General features: G+C 51.2%; 2 protein-coding genes across 4 annotated transcripts; both read right to left on the bottom strand.

The window, feature by feature from the left end:
• Positions 1–317: 317 nt before the first annotated feature.
• Positions 318–2,939, bottom strand: RNF227 (ring finger protein 227). Its single transcript, XM_087440485.1, has 3 exons — positions 2,319–2,939; positions 2,031–2,244; positions 318–1,955 (listed from the first exon to the last, which is right to left on the bottom strand). Exons 1-2 carry the CDS (start codon positions 2,833–2,835, stop codon positions 2,189–2,191), a joined length of 573 nt encoding a protein of 190 aa, XP_087296611.1. The 5' UTR covers positions 2,836–2,939; the 3' UTR covers positions 318–1,955; positions 2,031–2,188.
• A 138-nt stretch (positions 2,940–3,077) lies between these two features.
• On the bottom strand, positions 3,078–14,870 carry KCNAB3 (potassium voltage-gated channel subfamily A regulatory beta subunit 3). 3 transcript variants are annotated; one of them, XR_015554634.1, is made up of 14 exons: positions 13,861–14,870; positions 12,493–12,536; positions 12,372–12,409; positions 12,056–12,135; positions 10,486–10,530; positions 10,356–10,400; positions 10,101–10,144; positions 9,818–9,904; positions 9,216–9,569; positions 9,036–9,130; positions 8,827–8,947; positions 8,568–8,656; positions 6,405–6,556; positions 3,078–3,150 (listed from the first exon to the last, which is right to left on the bottom strand). XR_015554634.1 is itself a non-coding variant. In XM_004433110.3 (14 exons), the coding sequence occupies exons 1-14, from the start codon at positions 14,100–14,102 to the stop codon at positions 8,216–8,218; spliced, it is 1,215 nt and encodes a 404-aa protein (XP_004433167.1). In that variant the 5' UTR covers positions 14,103–14,263; the 3' UTR covers positions 8,188–8,215. The 3 variants fall into 3 exon arrangements, 2 of the variants coding, with proteins under 2 accessions (XP_004433167.1, XP_087296610.1); XM_004433110.3 differs by lacking the exons at positions 3,078–3,150; positions 6,405–6,556 and adding an exon at positions 8,188–8,293 and having other exon boundaries at positions 9,216–9,336; positions 9,484–9,569; positions 13,861–14,263; XM_087440484.1 differs by lacking the exons at positions 3,078–3,150; positions 6,405–6,556; positions 8,568–8,656 and adding an exon at positions 8,203–8,519 and having other exon boundaries at positions 9,216–9,336; positions 9,484–9,569.
• Positions 14,871–14,893: the final 23 nt, after the last annotated feature.

The raw sequence follows: 14,893 nt of genomic DNA, 5'->3' as shown, positions 1-14,893 counted from the left end.
TCACTGGGAGAGGTGCCTGGAGAGATGCACAACTGCCTTCCATTCATCCTTTTGATCATTCTTTCTACCTTCAAGTTGTTTAGTTCTCCCAAGAGTCAGTAGAGGTCACTACAGCTCCACAGGTTCAGTTCCAAGTGTGCAGAACAAAAGTGTATACTTTTTTTTTTTTTAAAGGAGTTGGGGGATCAGCCCTGCATAGCTTGCCAAAGATTTAAATTGCTAGACATTTCCTTGACATGTACTGTTCACTATCAGAGCTTCTCAGAGGTTGAGAGAGACAAGACACTTAACTTTTGAGACTCTTATATTAAAAAAAATAAACCCAACAAACATTTATTGAGTACATACTATATACATTAACACTGCTCTTGGTCCTGGAGAGTCAGTCACAAGTCAGTCATTGCTCTCATGGAGCATACACTCTAGTGGGGGACACCAACAAAACATACTGTCAAAAAAGAAAACAAGGCATTATGCTCGAGAGGGTGAGGGAAGGGGCTACACCAAGCTGAATGCTGAGAAAAGCCCCCCAAAAGAGAGAACATTTAACCTGAGACTTAAGGACAGAAAAAAGCCAAAATATGCTTATAAAAATTGAGGTTTACACTTAAGTTCATTTTTTTTTTTTTGAGGAAGATTGGCCCTGCGCTAACATCTGTTGCCAATCTTCCTCTTTTTTTCTTTTTTCTCCCCAAAGCCCCAGTACATAGTTGTGTGTCATAGTTGTAGAGTTGTAGCTCTTCTACGTGGGATGCCGCCTCAGCGTGGCTTGATGAGCAGTGAGTAGGTCTGCGCCCAGGATCCGAAAGGGCAAACCCTGGGCCACCGAAGCGGAACGCGCGAACTTAACCCTTACTCCGCCAGGAGTACCCAATAAGTTCACATTTTTACCTCAGAGGAAATGCAACACAGTAAGTAAGGTATGCACACAAAGAATTTAGATTTCTTCAGCAACAGAATGTCACTTTAGAACCTTTAATAAAAAAGTTTATCATTTATACCAATTGTGTTTTAAATATTCCACCCACAGATGGTGATATCCTAGAGTCTAGGACCTGGACCAATGCTTCTTAAATTTTATGTGACAGGTCACCTGGGATTCTTGTTAAAATGCAGATTCTGATTTGGTTAGTCTGAAGTGGATCCTGAGATTTTACACGTCCAACAAGCTGCCAGTGATGCTGATGCTGCTGGTCCTTGACTATCACTTACTCTAATAAGATATTTACAGGATTTTAAAGTAGAATCTATGGCATACAATAGGTGATGTCCAATTAAGGGACCCAAGTGTAAAACTATGACGAGAATCTTTTTTCAGTAATATTTCCCTGTGACTGTAAAGATAAAAAAAATACTGTCAAAAGTTTAAAATTGTATGCCTTTACCAAATGGCTCTCCCTTCTATCCATGATAGGCCCTAATTAGGTGCCTCAGATCAATGCCATTTGGAACTTCTCATACCTGCAGATCAATGCCATTTGGAACTTCTCATACCTGCCCTAACAGGTTGAAGGGAGATTGTGAAATGAAGCAAGGTTCCTCATAGACAGGGAGGCATCTCAGTAATTTTAGGAACACAGGACTGACAGTGGGGAGACAGTAGGCATACAAGCACCGAGGGGGAGAAAAAAAAGGTTTATTTTTCTCAGCTCTCTTACGTGCTAGAGAAGTGAGATTAACATTAACAAAAATTAGCCTCTTCTGTCCCGTTCCATCTTTTCAAAAATTTCAAACCACTGACACAGAATTGCTAAAATGGGGACATGTTGCTCCCACACACCATAGCTGCGCTGGACAAAAGCCAAAGTCACAGCTAAGGAACAGTGTGTCCTCCCACGGAAACATAGACCTTGGTTCCATCATCCCTGCGCCACTCCATGCTGAATATGCAAGACTGGTGCTGTCAGAAGATGGGGGCGATTCGTCTAGGAGCCTCCCAAGCTCAGCATCGACACCTCCCAGGGCGTTCCCTCCTGCCCTCGGCTCAACTCTCTCATCAGTGCCAATCCCGGGATGGGAGAGGGGGAAGCCTCCCAGGGCGTTCCCTCCTGCCCTCGGCTCAACTCGCTCATCAGTGCCAATCCCGGGATGGGAGAGGGGGAAGCCTCGGCATCAACCCCCTTTACTACAGCACAACACGAGAATGCAGCTCCCACCTTCCTTACGCCGTAGCTTCCGGGCTCCGCGGTTACAGCGTGCAGCGGGTCGTGTGGGCGAAGTCCTTGATCTCTGGACAGTACAGCACTGCGGAAAAGAAGAAGGGTTAGTGGCAGCACGAAGGCGCTCTCCCCCTGCAGCCTCCCGGGGCGGCCCCTCACCGTTGCTAGGCAGTGGGCGCCGCCAGCGGCGCGCGGGCGCCAGCACCCTGTCCCAGAGCCGCCGGAGCACGCGCCAGCCCCTGCTCCTAGGTTCCGTCCCCTTCTCGCTCTCTTCCTCGTCGTCGGCCTCTCGGTCGGCGTCGCCGCTTTCCCTGACCGAGCCACCTGTCTTCTCTGGCTCGCACTTGGCCCGCGCTTTTTCCTCCAACAGAGACCACAAGTCCGGGTCTACAGCGACCTCCGTGACCCCGCCGCGCGGGAGCGGGGTGGGCGCGCGGCAGAAGGGGCACGTGACCACGCGGCGCAGGCGCACCACGCGCGCGGCCGCCCCGCTGCCGTCGCCGCGCGCCGCCAGCTCGCGCAGGCAGGCGGTGCAGAGTGTGTGGCCACAGCGGGCGCGCGCGGTCCCGGGCAGACGGCGGGGCGCCCGGCCCCGGAGGTTAAAGGGACGGTAGCAGATGTTGCAGTCCAGCTCGCCTCGCTCCGGAAGAGACGGCACCCTCACCAGGAGCTGCATGGTGCTCGCCGCGGACTCGAGGGCGTCACTGACGCGGCCGGCTCCGTGGACAGAAGAAGACGGCTCTTCCTGCGATGCGGGTCGGGTCCTGGGGCCCGCGCCGCGGCCTCCTTGCCTCTTTTAAGAGTGAGACCCCGCCCCTCGAGGCGTCACGCCGTGGTCAGGCGGTTCCCTGCGGCCGCACGCGTGGGGGCGGTGGAGGTGCGAGGCCGGGAGTGTCAGCGATGGCGAAGCGGTGCAGGTGGCGCAAGTGCTGCCAGGACTGGGGCGGTGGGAGGAACACCACCCTCTACTCCCTCCAAGCCTGCCTTCATCCTGCAACACAAAGCCGGCGCTTCTTAATTCTTTTTTGTGCGCATCCCCGGTTCCCTTTCTGTGCCCTAGCCCCCAGCCACTGGCACAGGTCTCTTCAGCCCTCTGTGCCTGTTCGTTCAGTTGCTCATCCTTTTTCACAACCCCACCCAACGAACTTCCTAAGCCAGTGACACTGCACATTCTGTCCAATCTTTAGTGGGCTCCTGGACGTTTCAACAGATGCTGCCCGGCAGTAACTCTCATTCTGCTCTCAATTTTCCTTATTATATATGACCTATCTGTGTTCTTTTAAGGCTGGCTGCCCAAATTTTATTCTCCCCAAACTGTTCAGCTCACAGCTGACATCTCAGCCTAAAGAGGGACGTAGATTCCAGGACCATGGCCTTAGGAATGCTGGGAATCCTTTCCTTCCAGAATTGCCAGGCTTGGACACCCACACACCATGATGGCTCCAGCAAAGCAGCCCAGCATGAGTTCTGACTCAGGAGTCTGACCTCCGCCAAAGGTAAACAAGACATAGTACTCAGAGCTCACATTCCGTCATGGTGCCACCCCAGCTGCCTTCTCACCCTCCTCTCCTGGACCTGCAGTCCAGGTTCTGTTGTGGAGGGTCATAGCACAGACTCTGGAGCCAGCTGGCTTGAGTTCAAATCCTGGCCTCTACTACTTACTAGTTGTGACATTCTGAGCAAGTTACTTAACATCTCTGGGCCTTGGTTTCCTTATCTATAAAATGTGGATGATAATAGGTTTGAATGAGCTTATTTATATATATATATATATATTTATATATATATATTTATATATATATTTATATATACATTTTATATGTATATATAAGGTGCTTAGAATGGTGCCTGGCACACAGTAAACACCATGTATTAGCTATTATTATTATTCTGCGCCCCCAGCCTATATTGTGTTTACTTTAACTTCTCAGTACTCAGCATTTTCAACATCCATCTCTCTTGGTCAATACAGGATGGGTTTCTCCACACCCCTGGCATTTACTAGCTTTAACAGGAAATGTAGGGCTGGTTTTGTTTTTTAACTAGATTGTTAAAACTTTAGAGGTTAATCCTTTGTGAGGAGGTATATCATTTTTAATTATTTTATATCATTTCAGAACTTCTGAGTTGTCTTCATGATCACTTGGGGGATATCTAATTATTCCAATGATGCTATCATAATTCAAAACTTTTTTGGAACTTCTCTTTGAAATGGTGTTTGGCAATCTCTTCACATCTTTTAATATCTCCAATTGGTGATTAAATCTTAATCTTTTAAGGTAGCCTTGATTATATAAATGCTCCCAGAGTGTTTGACAGCGAAAGCCCCTCTAAACTTCAGACCTTGACATCCAGTCACCTGCTCAACTATCTTTCTTGTTATCTTCAAGAACCCAAACTGATATTCTTTCTGTCCTATTCAGCATCTCTTCCAGTGTTTCCTGCCTCTTTCTTTACCCAACTCCAGAAACCTAGGTGTCATCCTTGATCCCTCCATGGCTTTCACCTTCCTTGACTATCATTAAACTCAGTACATTTTGCTCCCTAAATATCTCTCAAATCCACCTACTTTTCTCCACCTCCAGTACACCACCCTAGTCCAAGTTGCCAACATCTCTTGCTTAGACCCTGGTAGAAGACTCTTAACTGGTCTGTCCACAGCCATTCTAGCTTTCTGCAGGCTTCTCCATCCTGCTTACAGTGATCTTTCAAAATCTCAAGCCCAACCATGTCCTGCCACACACCCTTTCCATTCCTGTTTAAAACCTTTTAATGCAGCGGTAGTTTAATAGCCCCAAATTCCTATGCAATGTGACTTTGCTGCTTCTCCCATCAAGAATTGAGGTCCAGGGGCTGGCCTGGTGGCCTAGCGGTTAAGTTTGCACACTGTGCTTTGGCGGCCTGGGGTTCGCGGGTTCAGATCCCGGGCATGGACTAACGCACCGCTTGTCAAGCCATGCTATGGTGGCGTCCCATATAAAGTAGAGGAAGATGGGCACGGATGTTAGCCCAGGGCAAATCTTCCTCAGCAAAAAGAGGATTGGCATCGTGTGTTAGCTCAAGGCTAATCTTCCTCCCAAAAAAAAAAAAAAAAAAAGAATTGAGGTCCATATCCCTATCCCTTGAATCTGGAGGATTGCTTTGACTAGTAGAATGTGGCAGGAGTGATGTTGTGTCAGTTCTGGAGCCTAGTCCTTCAGAGGCCTTGCAGCTTCTGCTTTTGTCCCTTTGGAACACTGCCCTGAGACCACCATATAGGGAAGTTTACTGGCGGAAGAGACGACATGGAGAACAACTGAGGAACCCCAGCCAATAGCCAGCACTAACAGCCAGATGTACCAGTGAGGCCATCAGATTTTCCTGTTCAGCTACCCTGCCAGCTGAATGCAGCCACAGGAGTGAGCCCAGGGGAAAACAGCAGAGGAAACTCCTAGCCAACCCACAGAATCATGCAGAAAAATTAAGTTTTAAAAAGTTGTTTCAAGGCACTAAATTTTGGGAGTGCTTTGTTGCATCAACAGATAACTGATATAGAGGATTTCCTACTGTCCTTAGGATAAAGATAATATTCTGAAGTGCTGTATAAGGGCCTGTATATTCTGAACCCACCCATGTCTCACATTCTGCTTCCATTTCCTCTTTAGACACTCTGGCTTTGGAGACCTTTGGCTTGTATGTTCCTTTCTGCCACAAGGCTTTCTCATATGCTGTTCCCCTAACCCTCTTGCTTTCACCTTAGTAACACCTGCTCATCCTTCAGCTCTCAGTGCAGCCTCACCATGTCAAGCACCCACTGAAGACTCTGGTCGTCAGCACACCATGTGCTTTCCTCTGGACTTTAGACAACCGAAGTTTGTGTTTGTTTGGGGGTTATTTGTTTGTCTCTCCCATCTGAAAACTCCACGAAGGTTGTTCTGAGTCTGGTTTTGTTCACCATTGTATCCCTGTGACGTACCATAGTAGGAGTCCATGAATAAACACTTGTTAAATGAATGAATGAAGTGAGTGATAAATATGGTAAATGAGGTGTGACAGTAAAGGAAGGTTTCTTACAAGGGGTTTCTAAACTGCCTGTAAAGGTAATTCTAAGAGGAGTTTTTTAAATGTTTTGAGCAATGGGGGAGGCTTCATTAAAATAAGTACATAGCCCTCCAAGGTAACTATTTAAGGAGAGTACTATTTTGAATATAAATTCTTGTATGTTTGTTACAGAATAACTAATCATAGTTTAGTCGTACATTTTACCTTTTTGTTTCCTCCACAGTCTTCCCAGATGAGTGGGAGATGACAGGAGTGGATGTAAGTGTTCATTAGTTGATCCAGTTGGTTGCTAACCCAGTAAATGGCATGCTGCCGACTTCTCTCTTTTGGAAATTGGTTTTACTCTGCTCTCCCAGCTTTAGGATCAAGGAGGGGTGAGGATACAGAGAAGGGAGATGGTGAGGTTGTATTTTAAGGAAGGCAGAGCTCATCCTCCCCTGCCTTGTGATCTTTAAAGGTTGTAACTTTCCACTCAATTTCTCTCCCAGGGAAATCAGAGTTCTTTGGGGAAGAATGACAGGCAAAATCTGACATAATCCCATTTGACTCCTTTCCCTCTCTCTGTATCATCTCAATCATAGACCAGTTTTCCTTTTACCTCTCTTTCACCAAATCCCAAAGCCTCAACCTCAGAACTGCCCCTCCCATTCAGCCACACAAAAGCCACCCAGATAGTTCCTTGGTATATGTGTGGGTATCAGGCAAGAGGGAAATGAGAAGTGCAAACAAGAAGTGTGGCAATTAGAACTTTCAAAACAAAACAAAACAAAACAAGGGCAAGGGTGTCAGAGGGAGGAGCAACAAACCTATGAAGCCAGACCTCTGGGTCCTAATGAACGTGGTGACTGAAGGAAGGAAGAAAACTGGGGCCTGGGGTGTCTGGTGTCTGGGTCCTTGATGAGAGCAGTGCCTAGGAGCAGGATGCCCGGGTCACTGGGGTAAATGAGCCATGGAGAGAAAGCGAGTACTGGAGCTTTCTAATGGCAGGGGGCTAGGAATCAGATATGTGAGGCCGAGATCCTAACTTCCCAACCTCCCCCCACCAGGCAGTTTCAAACGAGATGAGTGAGGATCAAGCTGAGAGTTTATTTACAGTTCCCTGGAAAGTCTTACAGAAAAGGGGCCATCATTATTGCTTTAAGATTATTGCCAGGAGGAAGACTGCAGTCCTCCACTCCCAGGTAGGAAGTCCTGCTCAAGGCTCAAAAGTCTATCCCCAGAGCTTTTTAGGTCAGCCCCATGACTCTACCATGACCTAAAGGCTGTCACTATTTCCTGCAAAGCACAGCCCAACTGTGCTTTCCAAGGGCCACCCTGACCATGTTATACATCTGCCATCAAATTTCCTTCTACCTTCTCAGTGCTGTGTCACTGTATTCCCACCCTACCCCCTCTTGGCAAGAACAAAGTATTAACACTAGTTTAGTTTTAAGCCCTCCTTCACCTCCTGGCTGGGGGCAGAGTCCTGATTTCCCAAAGATTAGCATTTACTCCCTGCCAGGACCAGCCTGGCTTCCTTTGTATCGAATAACGTAAGAGCCCCATTTCCTTTGTCCCAGATGACATCATAACTCACTTCTTATTAGGTTATTACCCCTTGATGACATTTAAAGTGCCACTTTTGAGGTACTCTGCATGTTTCTTGTATCCACCGGGTTGTTTTTTTTTCTGGGCCTCGGCGATTAGGACAAGAGAGAAGGGAGTGGGACCAAGTGGCAGAGAGGGGACGGCCCAGTAGCTCATGCCCGGGATTAGCAAGAAGGCCTAAGAGAACGCAGCAGGGGGCGGCGGACTACTTTTCCTCTCACGCCTTACTGCGGTAGGATATGGCTTTGTTCATGCCTATTGCTACACGAAGCCGGGACTCGTTATGGGCGGGACCGCCCTGGCTCTGGCGGGGGTCCGGAGGCTGAGGGAGGCCACTGCGGGGAAGCTACGCGGGGGGGGGGGGGGCTCCGGGTTCGGGCCCCCCCCCCCCCGCGGCTCCGGGTTCGGGTCCCTGCGCCCCCGACGGGCTACTTCTTGGAATGCAGTTTGTTGCCCAGGAGCCCGTCTATCTCCATCACTGTCTGCGGCGTCAGCTGGCTCAGCACCTGGAGGAGAACGGGGTGGTGGAGAGAGCAGTACATGCTGGGTCACTGAAGAAGGGCATGAGGTTCAGGGACCTGGGGAGCAGCACAGCGGGGCCAGGTGGCAGGGAGAGAGTTGCAGCTGTGCCCCTGCCTTGCCTTGTCACCCTGGAACCTCTCATCTGCAAAGCGAGGACCTTGTGGGTGACCTCACGGGCCCATTCTGGGTTGGACAGCCAGGCTTTGACTGCTGAGGAAGGGGACAGAGATGGCCTCTGCCTCTGAGTCCTTAGCTCACCTGTAGGGCGCCCAGGTGTTCTATCAGCTGCTCTGCACTGGATACCCCCAGCAAGACGGAGCTGACACCCTCACTGTGGAGACACCACGCTGGGGCCAGAGGAAGAAAAAAAGAGAACTGATGGAGAACAGTGAGCACACAGACTTAAGAAGTGTCTCTGAGGAAGAGAATCCTCCTTAGGGACAAGTCAGTCTGGGGTTTGGTAGCATCTCAAGAGGAGACAAGGCCCCTGCAGGGGCAGGGGCTGGCAGTGTCTCACCAATAGCAAGCTGTGCCACAGTGCAGCCCAGCTGGTGGGCGATGGGGAGAAGGTCCATGACTTTGGCTTGTTGCTTCTTGCCATCCTCACTGTGCACTTTGTCTTTGAGCCACTGGTAGCCCTGGAGGTCAAGGACAATCAGCAAAAGACCACGTCCCCCAGCAGCCCAGATAGCCCAGTCCTTGCCGTCCTGAGCCCCTAGATCTCACTTTGATGGTGGCCCTGCAGGTATCTGGGGCTTGTCCATCATACTTGCTGGTGATAAGGCCACAGGCCAGAGGGGACCAGGTGACTGAGCCAACACCTAAGAGGAAGGGAATTAAATCTGGGGTAAGGGATCTAGGTGATGGGGAGGCCAAGGGAAAGGTACCGATGTGGGGGATGCGAACCAATCTTGTGGTAGAGCTCTGGCAGCTGCATCTCCACCTTCTCTCTCTGAAACAGATGGTGCTCAGCTTGTTCACACACTGGAGGAATCAGATTGAACTGTCTGGCCATGGAGTAGGCCTCCTGGGTTGAGGTGGGGAAGAAATGGGGGTCAGAGCACTCTCTCCATTTTCTTCCACTCTCCCTCCTCCAGTAGAGTGGGGTTTGGAGTGGCCATGTGAAAAGTGGGAACCAGTTGTGAGACAGGGGGAAGTGGGGTGGCACACTCACCATGATTTCTGCAGCCCCCCATCGGGATGTCCCCCAGTATAGGGCCATGCCCTGGTTGATGACGTAGGTCATGGCTCGCACAATCTCTAGGCACATGGGAGAGGGAGAGCCTCACTGTCAGACCCCTGGCATCCAGGGCTCCAGATCTGCAGACCTCTGTCTGCCCCACCAGGACCCCAGGCATCTTGGTGGAGTCAGAGAGGTTGGTATCTGCTCTTTGCTTCCCTCCCTGTCCAAGTCCTGGGGTCTGAGCCTCCCTGTGGAGCTTGGGAGGCCTCCTGAGCAGGGAGAGAGCAGTTTTGAAGGACTGTCAGGGTTGGGGTGCTGCTTTTACCCTCCATGGGACTGTTGGGGTCTGAGCGATTGGCAAAGACGATGTCCACATATCCCAGCTGGAGGCGTTCCAGGGATCCTCGCAAGCCTAGGGTAGGGATGGGGAGAGGAAGGTAAGCACTTAAGCTTCAGTTACCTAAGAATTCAGGCCTTACCCCTTTGCCATGACCCCCTAAATCCCAGCTTCCGTATTCAAAACCTCTGACTCAGAGCTTCAGAGAATGTTCCCAACTCCTCTGGCTTCCATACCCGGCCACTGCAGGTTCCCAGCCCCTAACTCTCACCCTCAATGATGTGTTTGCGGCTCAAGCCTCGCTCAGTTTCTGCCCTGTAGGAAAAGGTAAGTCAAAGATGAGGTGTGTCAAAGATAAGGGACCAGGATTGGCCTGGTGCCATGAGGAACTGGGATTGCATGAGTCCTCACAGGCAGGTGCAGACCCGGGGTAGCAGGTGCAGGGACAGCTGTCCCCACCCCCATCCCGTGCACCTTCACACATTCTCTGTAGATCTTCTCCCAATTATAGCGAGGCAGCACTTACTGTCCTCCCCAAAAAATCTTGGTGGTGATGACATAGCTTGATCTCCTGGAAAAAGAGAAATGGGAGAACTATCAAGAAAAGGACTTTTGGATGATCATGTCCCCAGCAATCCCCCAAAACACAGTCTCACCTCCAACCTTTGCTCTTGAGGATGTTGCCTAGGGTTCTTTCAGCCCTGGAAGAAAGACAGTGCAGAAGCACTCACCCCTCCAAGGTAGACCAGTTCCTTCCCTTCCTCTCCACCTTTGCCCTCAACTGATTTCCTCTCTTGTAAAGTGAAGCATAAACCAGGAGCCCATTGGGCTGTCAGCCCCATCCTAGACTAATAAAGAGGGGCTCCCAGAACTAGAAGTATAGTTGTATTGTTTTCATTCATTCATTCATTCATTCATTCAACAAATATCAGTTGTGCATCAACTATGTACCAATCTCTGTTCTGGATGCTGAAGGGATAGAATAGGATGAGGGGGGAGGGACAGATTGTAGTGGAGCGGGGGAGGACACTGCCTTGTCTGGTTCCAACCATCTGTGGTGCCCTCCCCCTTCTTTGAGTCTCTGCAAAGTCCTACCCATCCTCCAAAGCTTAGCTCAGATTCTGCCTCATTTTATGGAAAATGTTCTGATTGCCATAGTCTATGGTCAGTCCTTCTTGTCACCTTCCATAGCTGTCGTTGGCTATACAATTCTTTAGCACTTAATTATGAGCTAACATGTGACATCTTAAGTTGTTATGGTGAACTGTTACTGAAGTGTTTTACTGTTATTTAATTTTTCATATCTCCCTGTCTTTTTGGTTTGTTTGTTTAATCACTTAGACTATGAGCTTTCTGAGGGCAAGTTGATGTCATCCCACAAGCAGTGCCTGCTCTGTGCTAGGCTCTGTGTAGGTACTTGGGTGACATGGGGAAGAGCAATGCCAGTTCCACGGAAGGAGGAGCCTCCCAACTGAGCAGTGAATATGGCCACGTAAACTGGTAATTGATGAACAGTGTGTCAGAGGGCAGTATAAAGTGCTTTAGGGGGCTGGCCTGGTGGTGTAGTGGTTAAGTTTGCATGCTCTGCTCTGGCGGCCCGGGGTTTGTAGTTCAGATCCCAGGCGTGGATCTACACACCGCTCATCAAGCCATGCTGTGGCGGTGTCCCACATACAAAATAGAGGAAGATCGGCACAGAGATAAGCTCAGGGACAATCTTCCTCATCAAAAAAAAAAAAAAAAGTGCTTTGGGAGCTGAGGTGGGTAGTGACCAACTTTGGGGAGTTTGGCGAAGGCTTCTTGGAGGAGCTGACATTTGGGCCAAGTCTCGAAGGTAAGCAGCAGAGTTTGCCAAGTGGAGAAGACGCAGGCATAGGTCATTCTAGGTTTTGGCTACTCCCAATGTGAAGCCATGGTATGTGATGTGATGTGTGGTGTGTTTGAAAATGCAGCTTTGTAATCTTCACATAGTTGCACATAACTGACACCTACGATATATTTGTTGGCTTTAATTTATTTTGACTGTACAGTATGCCCATTGCCCTCTAAGCTGGAGAGAGACTGATGTTGGGATTACATTTCCCATAATGCTTCAGGCGCCCATTGGCTGAAAGGTTGGAACTCAGTGTTCACAGAATTCCCAGGGTTCTTTAGAGGGAAAACAAGACACCCTGGTGTTCCCTCAGCCTTCCAAGTGTAACTTAGCTCTTTCCCCTGGGTCCTTACTTTCCTGCTGCGTACACTTCGGTGGTGTCAAACAGGTTTACACCATGCTCATAGGCTACTGTCAGCACATCCTCTGCTGTCTATGGAGGTGAGAAAGAGTTGAAGATCAACCACTGGCCCCTCAATTACCTCCCTCACTGCACTCTAGCCCATCACACCTCAGCCCTGGTTTCCACATTGTTTCCCCTTTCCCCATCCTCCAGCCCAGGTCCACCATTCTCCACGCTTGTTGTCCAAACCCCTATCCAAGTCCATTTCCCCCTTTTCTGGTTCCCTCACACCCCCTCACCCTGCTGCTAGGCCCCATCACTTATACCTCATCTGAGATCTGAGAACCAAATGTGACCCAGGTACCTGCAAGAGACAAGCCAGGCATGTGAGAATGGTGGGAGGCAAGCATAAAAGAACGCCTCTTCCCTTAATTCTTTCTAACTCACCTAGGCCAAGACAGGATACCCGAAGACCAGACTTCCCTAGGTTCCTGCACAATACAGAAGAAGCAGGAAGGGGTGGGGCTTCCATTAGGGACATAGATTATCAGCCCCCAGCTCCTCTCCCTCCAGACTGAGAAGCGTCAGGATGTCTCCCTCCAAAGAAACTAGACCCAGTGGGCCTACCGAATTGGGCAGTGCTATGGCTGTAGCTCAAGTGAACAAATAAATGACTGTTCCTCTGGAGCCACTGTCCAATGCCTCTGTTCCCTCCTATCACACTAAAGATGTGCTGCCTGGTTTGTGTTTCTTCAGGTGGGGCTTGTCTGTGTTTGAGTCATCTCTGGGATATGTGGAGTCAGGGGCTGGGAGGAATGTGACTGGCTGATTGTGATGAGTTTGTGAAAACAGACCCTCAGATAGAAAGTGCTATGCTAAAGGGCAGACATCGGGGTGGAGCGGGTAAACCAAGTCAAGTTCAGACACTCAGGCAGGCAAGGGTCCTTAGATAGGCTAGGCAGATGGGCCACCAACAAAGGCAGGTGGGACACCTGGGTGGAGAGTATGACAATTTTCCCTCTTCCCCTCTCCACTCCTGCTTCTGTTGGCTTGTGAAGTCTGTCTCCGAACCAGAAAGCCCCCTCCTCCCAAGGCCCCTCACCCAGGTAGTCGGCTCAGCTTCCCAATCAGGGTTGCCACATGGAGGGGATCCAAGTCCTCAAGTGACAAAGCCAGGTCAGATGAGTGACCTCTGCTCACTTCCAAACAGGAGTCCCTCCCGTCTCCCCTCTGTGAGTTCTGAGAGCCCAGTGGTTTTCTGAGACAAAGTCAGTTACATTTCAGTCTACCTTCCCCACTGGGGCCCTGTTCCTCAGTACTGGGTTGAGAGATGTGGTCCATCCTTCCCAGGGCCCCATTCCCTCCCCACCAAGAAAGGTCACAGGATACCGGGGCTCTTGGGGCAGGTGGGGCAGTATCTGGGTCAGCACCCTGAGTAGGCCAGAGTGAGAAGCTGTTTCCTTCCTCCCTTCTTCCCAGGACACCGGCCCAAGGACAATTTATGGGGGCGCAGGGGAGCGCAGCCTGGAGATCCCAGCATCTCTGGCCTTCCCCGGGGTAAGGAGGGAAGCTTAGGAGTATCCCCTGGGTGTGACAGGACCTTGTCAACCTTGGTAAACTTGATTTTCTCCTAGTCAGGGGTATCGATGGTGACCAAGGAAGGGACCAAGTAAGGGAGTGCTGTCATGAGTTGAAGAGATGGAATGAGCTGGGACCTTTTTAGCGAAGTTTGAGGGGGTTCTGGCGGCATCCCAAGAAGCCTCAGAGGTCAGGAAAGGGGAGCAGATGGGGCGGGCTGCCCGGCCGCCCCCATACCTGTATTTCATGCCAGTGCCTCTGCCGGTGCTCTCTCGGAGGGCCCCAGCGGGTGCTGGGGGTCGGGGTACCAGTGCGGCCCGGGCCTTGGGGCCCGACCCTCCTCCCCCGGGAGGATTCCCATGCCCCCCGCCGACTGGCCCGCCATTACCGCCCCCGGGGCCCGGCCGGGGTCCACACAGACGGTCCTCACTGCTGCGGCTGCGAAGGTTCTGCTCGGTACACGCAATAGACACCTGCATGCCGGCTGGCCAGGGCCGGGGAGGGGGCTCCGAAGGGGCGGGAGAAGTGAACAGGAAAGCCTGAGGGCAGACACCCGGGGGTGTAGTGGCGCGACCCCCGGGAGAGCGGGAGGGCTGAGGCGGCTGCGGCGGGAGCCTCCAGGCTGATCCGGCCCGCGGGGGCGGGCTGCTGGAGGTCGCGGGCTTTGCCGCGGGAGGGGAGAAACGCGGGGGGCGCAACGAGCGGAGATATTCGGATACGGGGGAACTGGCGCCGGGAGGAGGAGGGGGAAATGTATGAGGGTAAAGGTCGAGGGCGATCCTGGGTGAGTGGGGGGTAGGGACCTAGGGACTAGGGGGTAGGAAGAGAGATGCCACCTCAGCCCGAACCGCAGCGGGACCCGCTAGGCTCCCAGCCGCGTCGGCAGCCGACCCAACTAATCAACATGCAGGCACCACCCCCTCATCTGCATAAAGCCGCCCGCCTCCCAGCCAAATCTGCCGCTCGTCTGCACAAGCCCCGCCTTCCGAAGCTCCCTAGCTTGACTATTAAGTGTGCTCAGACAAGCCAGAGAGCAAGACACGGGAGGGTGGTTCTCCCAACCTCTGGGACACGAGGCAGGTCGGCCTTCCTCCAATTCAGTGCTTTTCAATCGGGGACGATTTTGTCCCCTAGGGAACATATGGCAAGGTCTGAAGATATTTTCGACTGTCATGACTGGGGAAGGGGGAAGATGTGCTTCCAGCATCTAGTGAGTGGCGGCCAGGACAAAGCACAGGACAGCCCCCCTCCCCCCAAAACAGGGAATTAT

The sequence above is a fragment of the Ceratotherium simum genome, chromosome 16 (assembly GCF_057802395.1).
Source record: "Ceratotherium simum simum isolate JZ-2026a chromosome 16, ASM5780239v1, whole genome shotgun sequence".
In the NCBI taxonomy this organism is placed as follows: Eukaryota; Metazoa; Chordata; class Mammalia; order Perissodactyla; family Rhinocerotidae; genus Ceratotherium; species Ceratotherium simum.
This window is presented reverse-complemented; position numbering and strand designations above follow the sequence as displayed.

Bases quoted from the DNA above. Each gene is read 5' to 3' on its own strand.
- RNF227 (XM_087440485.1), bottom strand. From the start codon at position 2,835: ATGCAGCTCCTGGTGAGGGTGCCGTCTCTTCCGGAGCGAGGCGAGCTG. The intron at 2,245-2,318 runs GTGAGGGGCCGC...TCTTTTCCGCAG, and splicing joins GCGCCCACTGCCTAGCAACG to TGCTGTACTGTCCAGAGATC.
- KCNAB3 (XM_087440484.1), bottom strand. From the start codon at position 14,102: ATGCAGGTGTCTATTGCGTGTACCGAGCAGAACCTTCGCAGCCGCAGC. The intron at 12,410-12,492 runs GTGAGTTAGAAA...TGTCTCTTGCAG, and splicing joins GGTATCCTGTCTTGGCCTAG to GTACCTGGGTCACATTTGGT. The intron at 8,948-9,035 runs GTGAGATCTAGG...CTTGACCTCCAG, and splicing joins CCTGCAGGGCCACCATCAAA to GGCTACCAGTGGCTCAAAGA.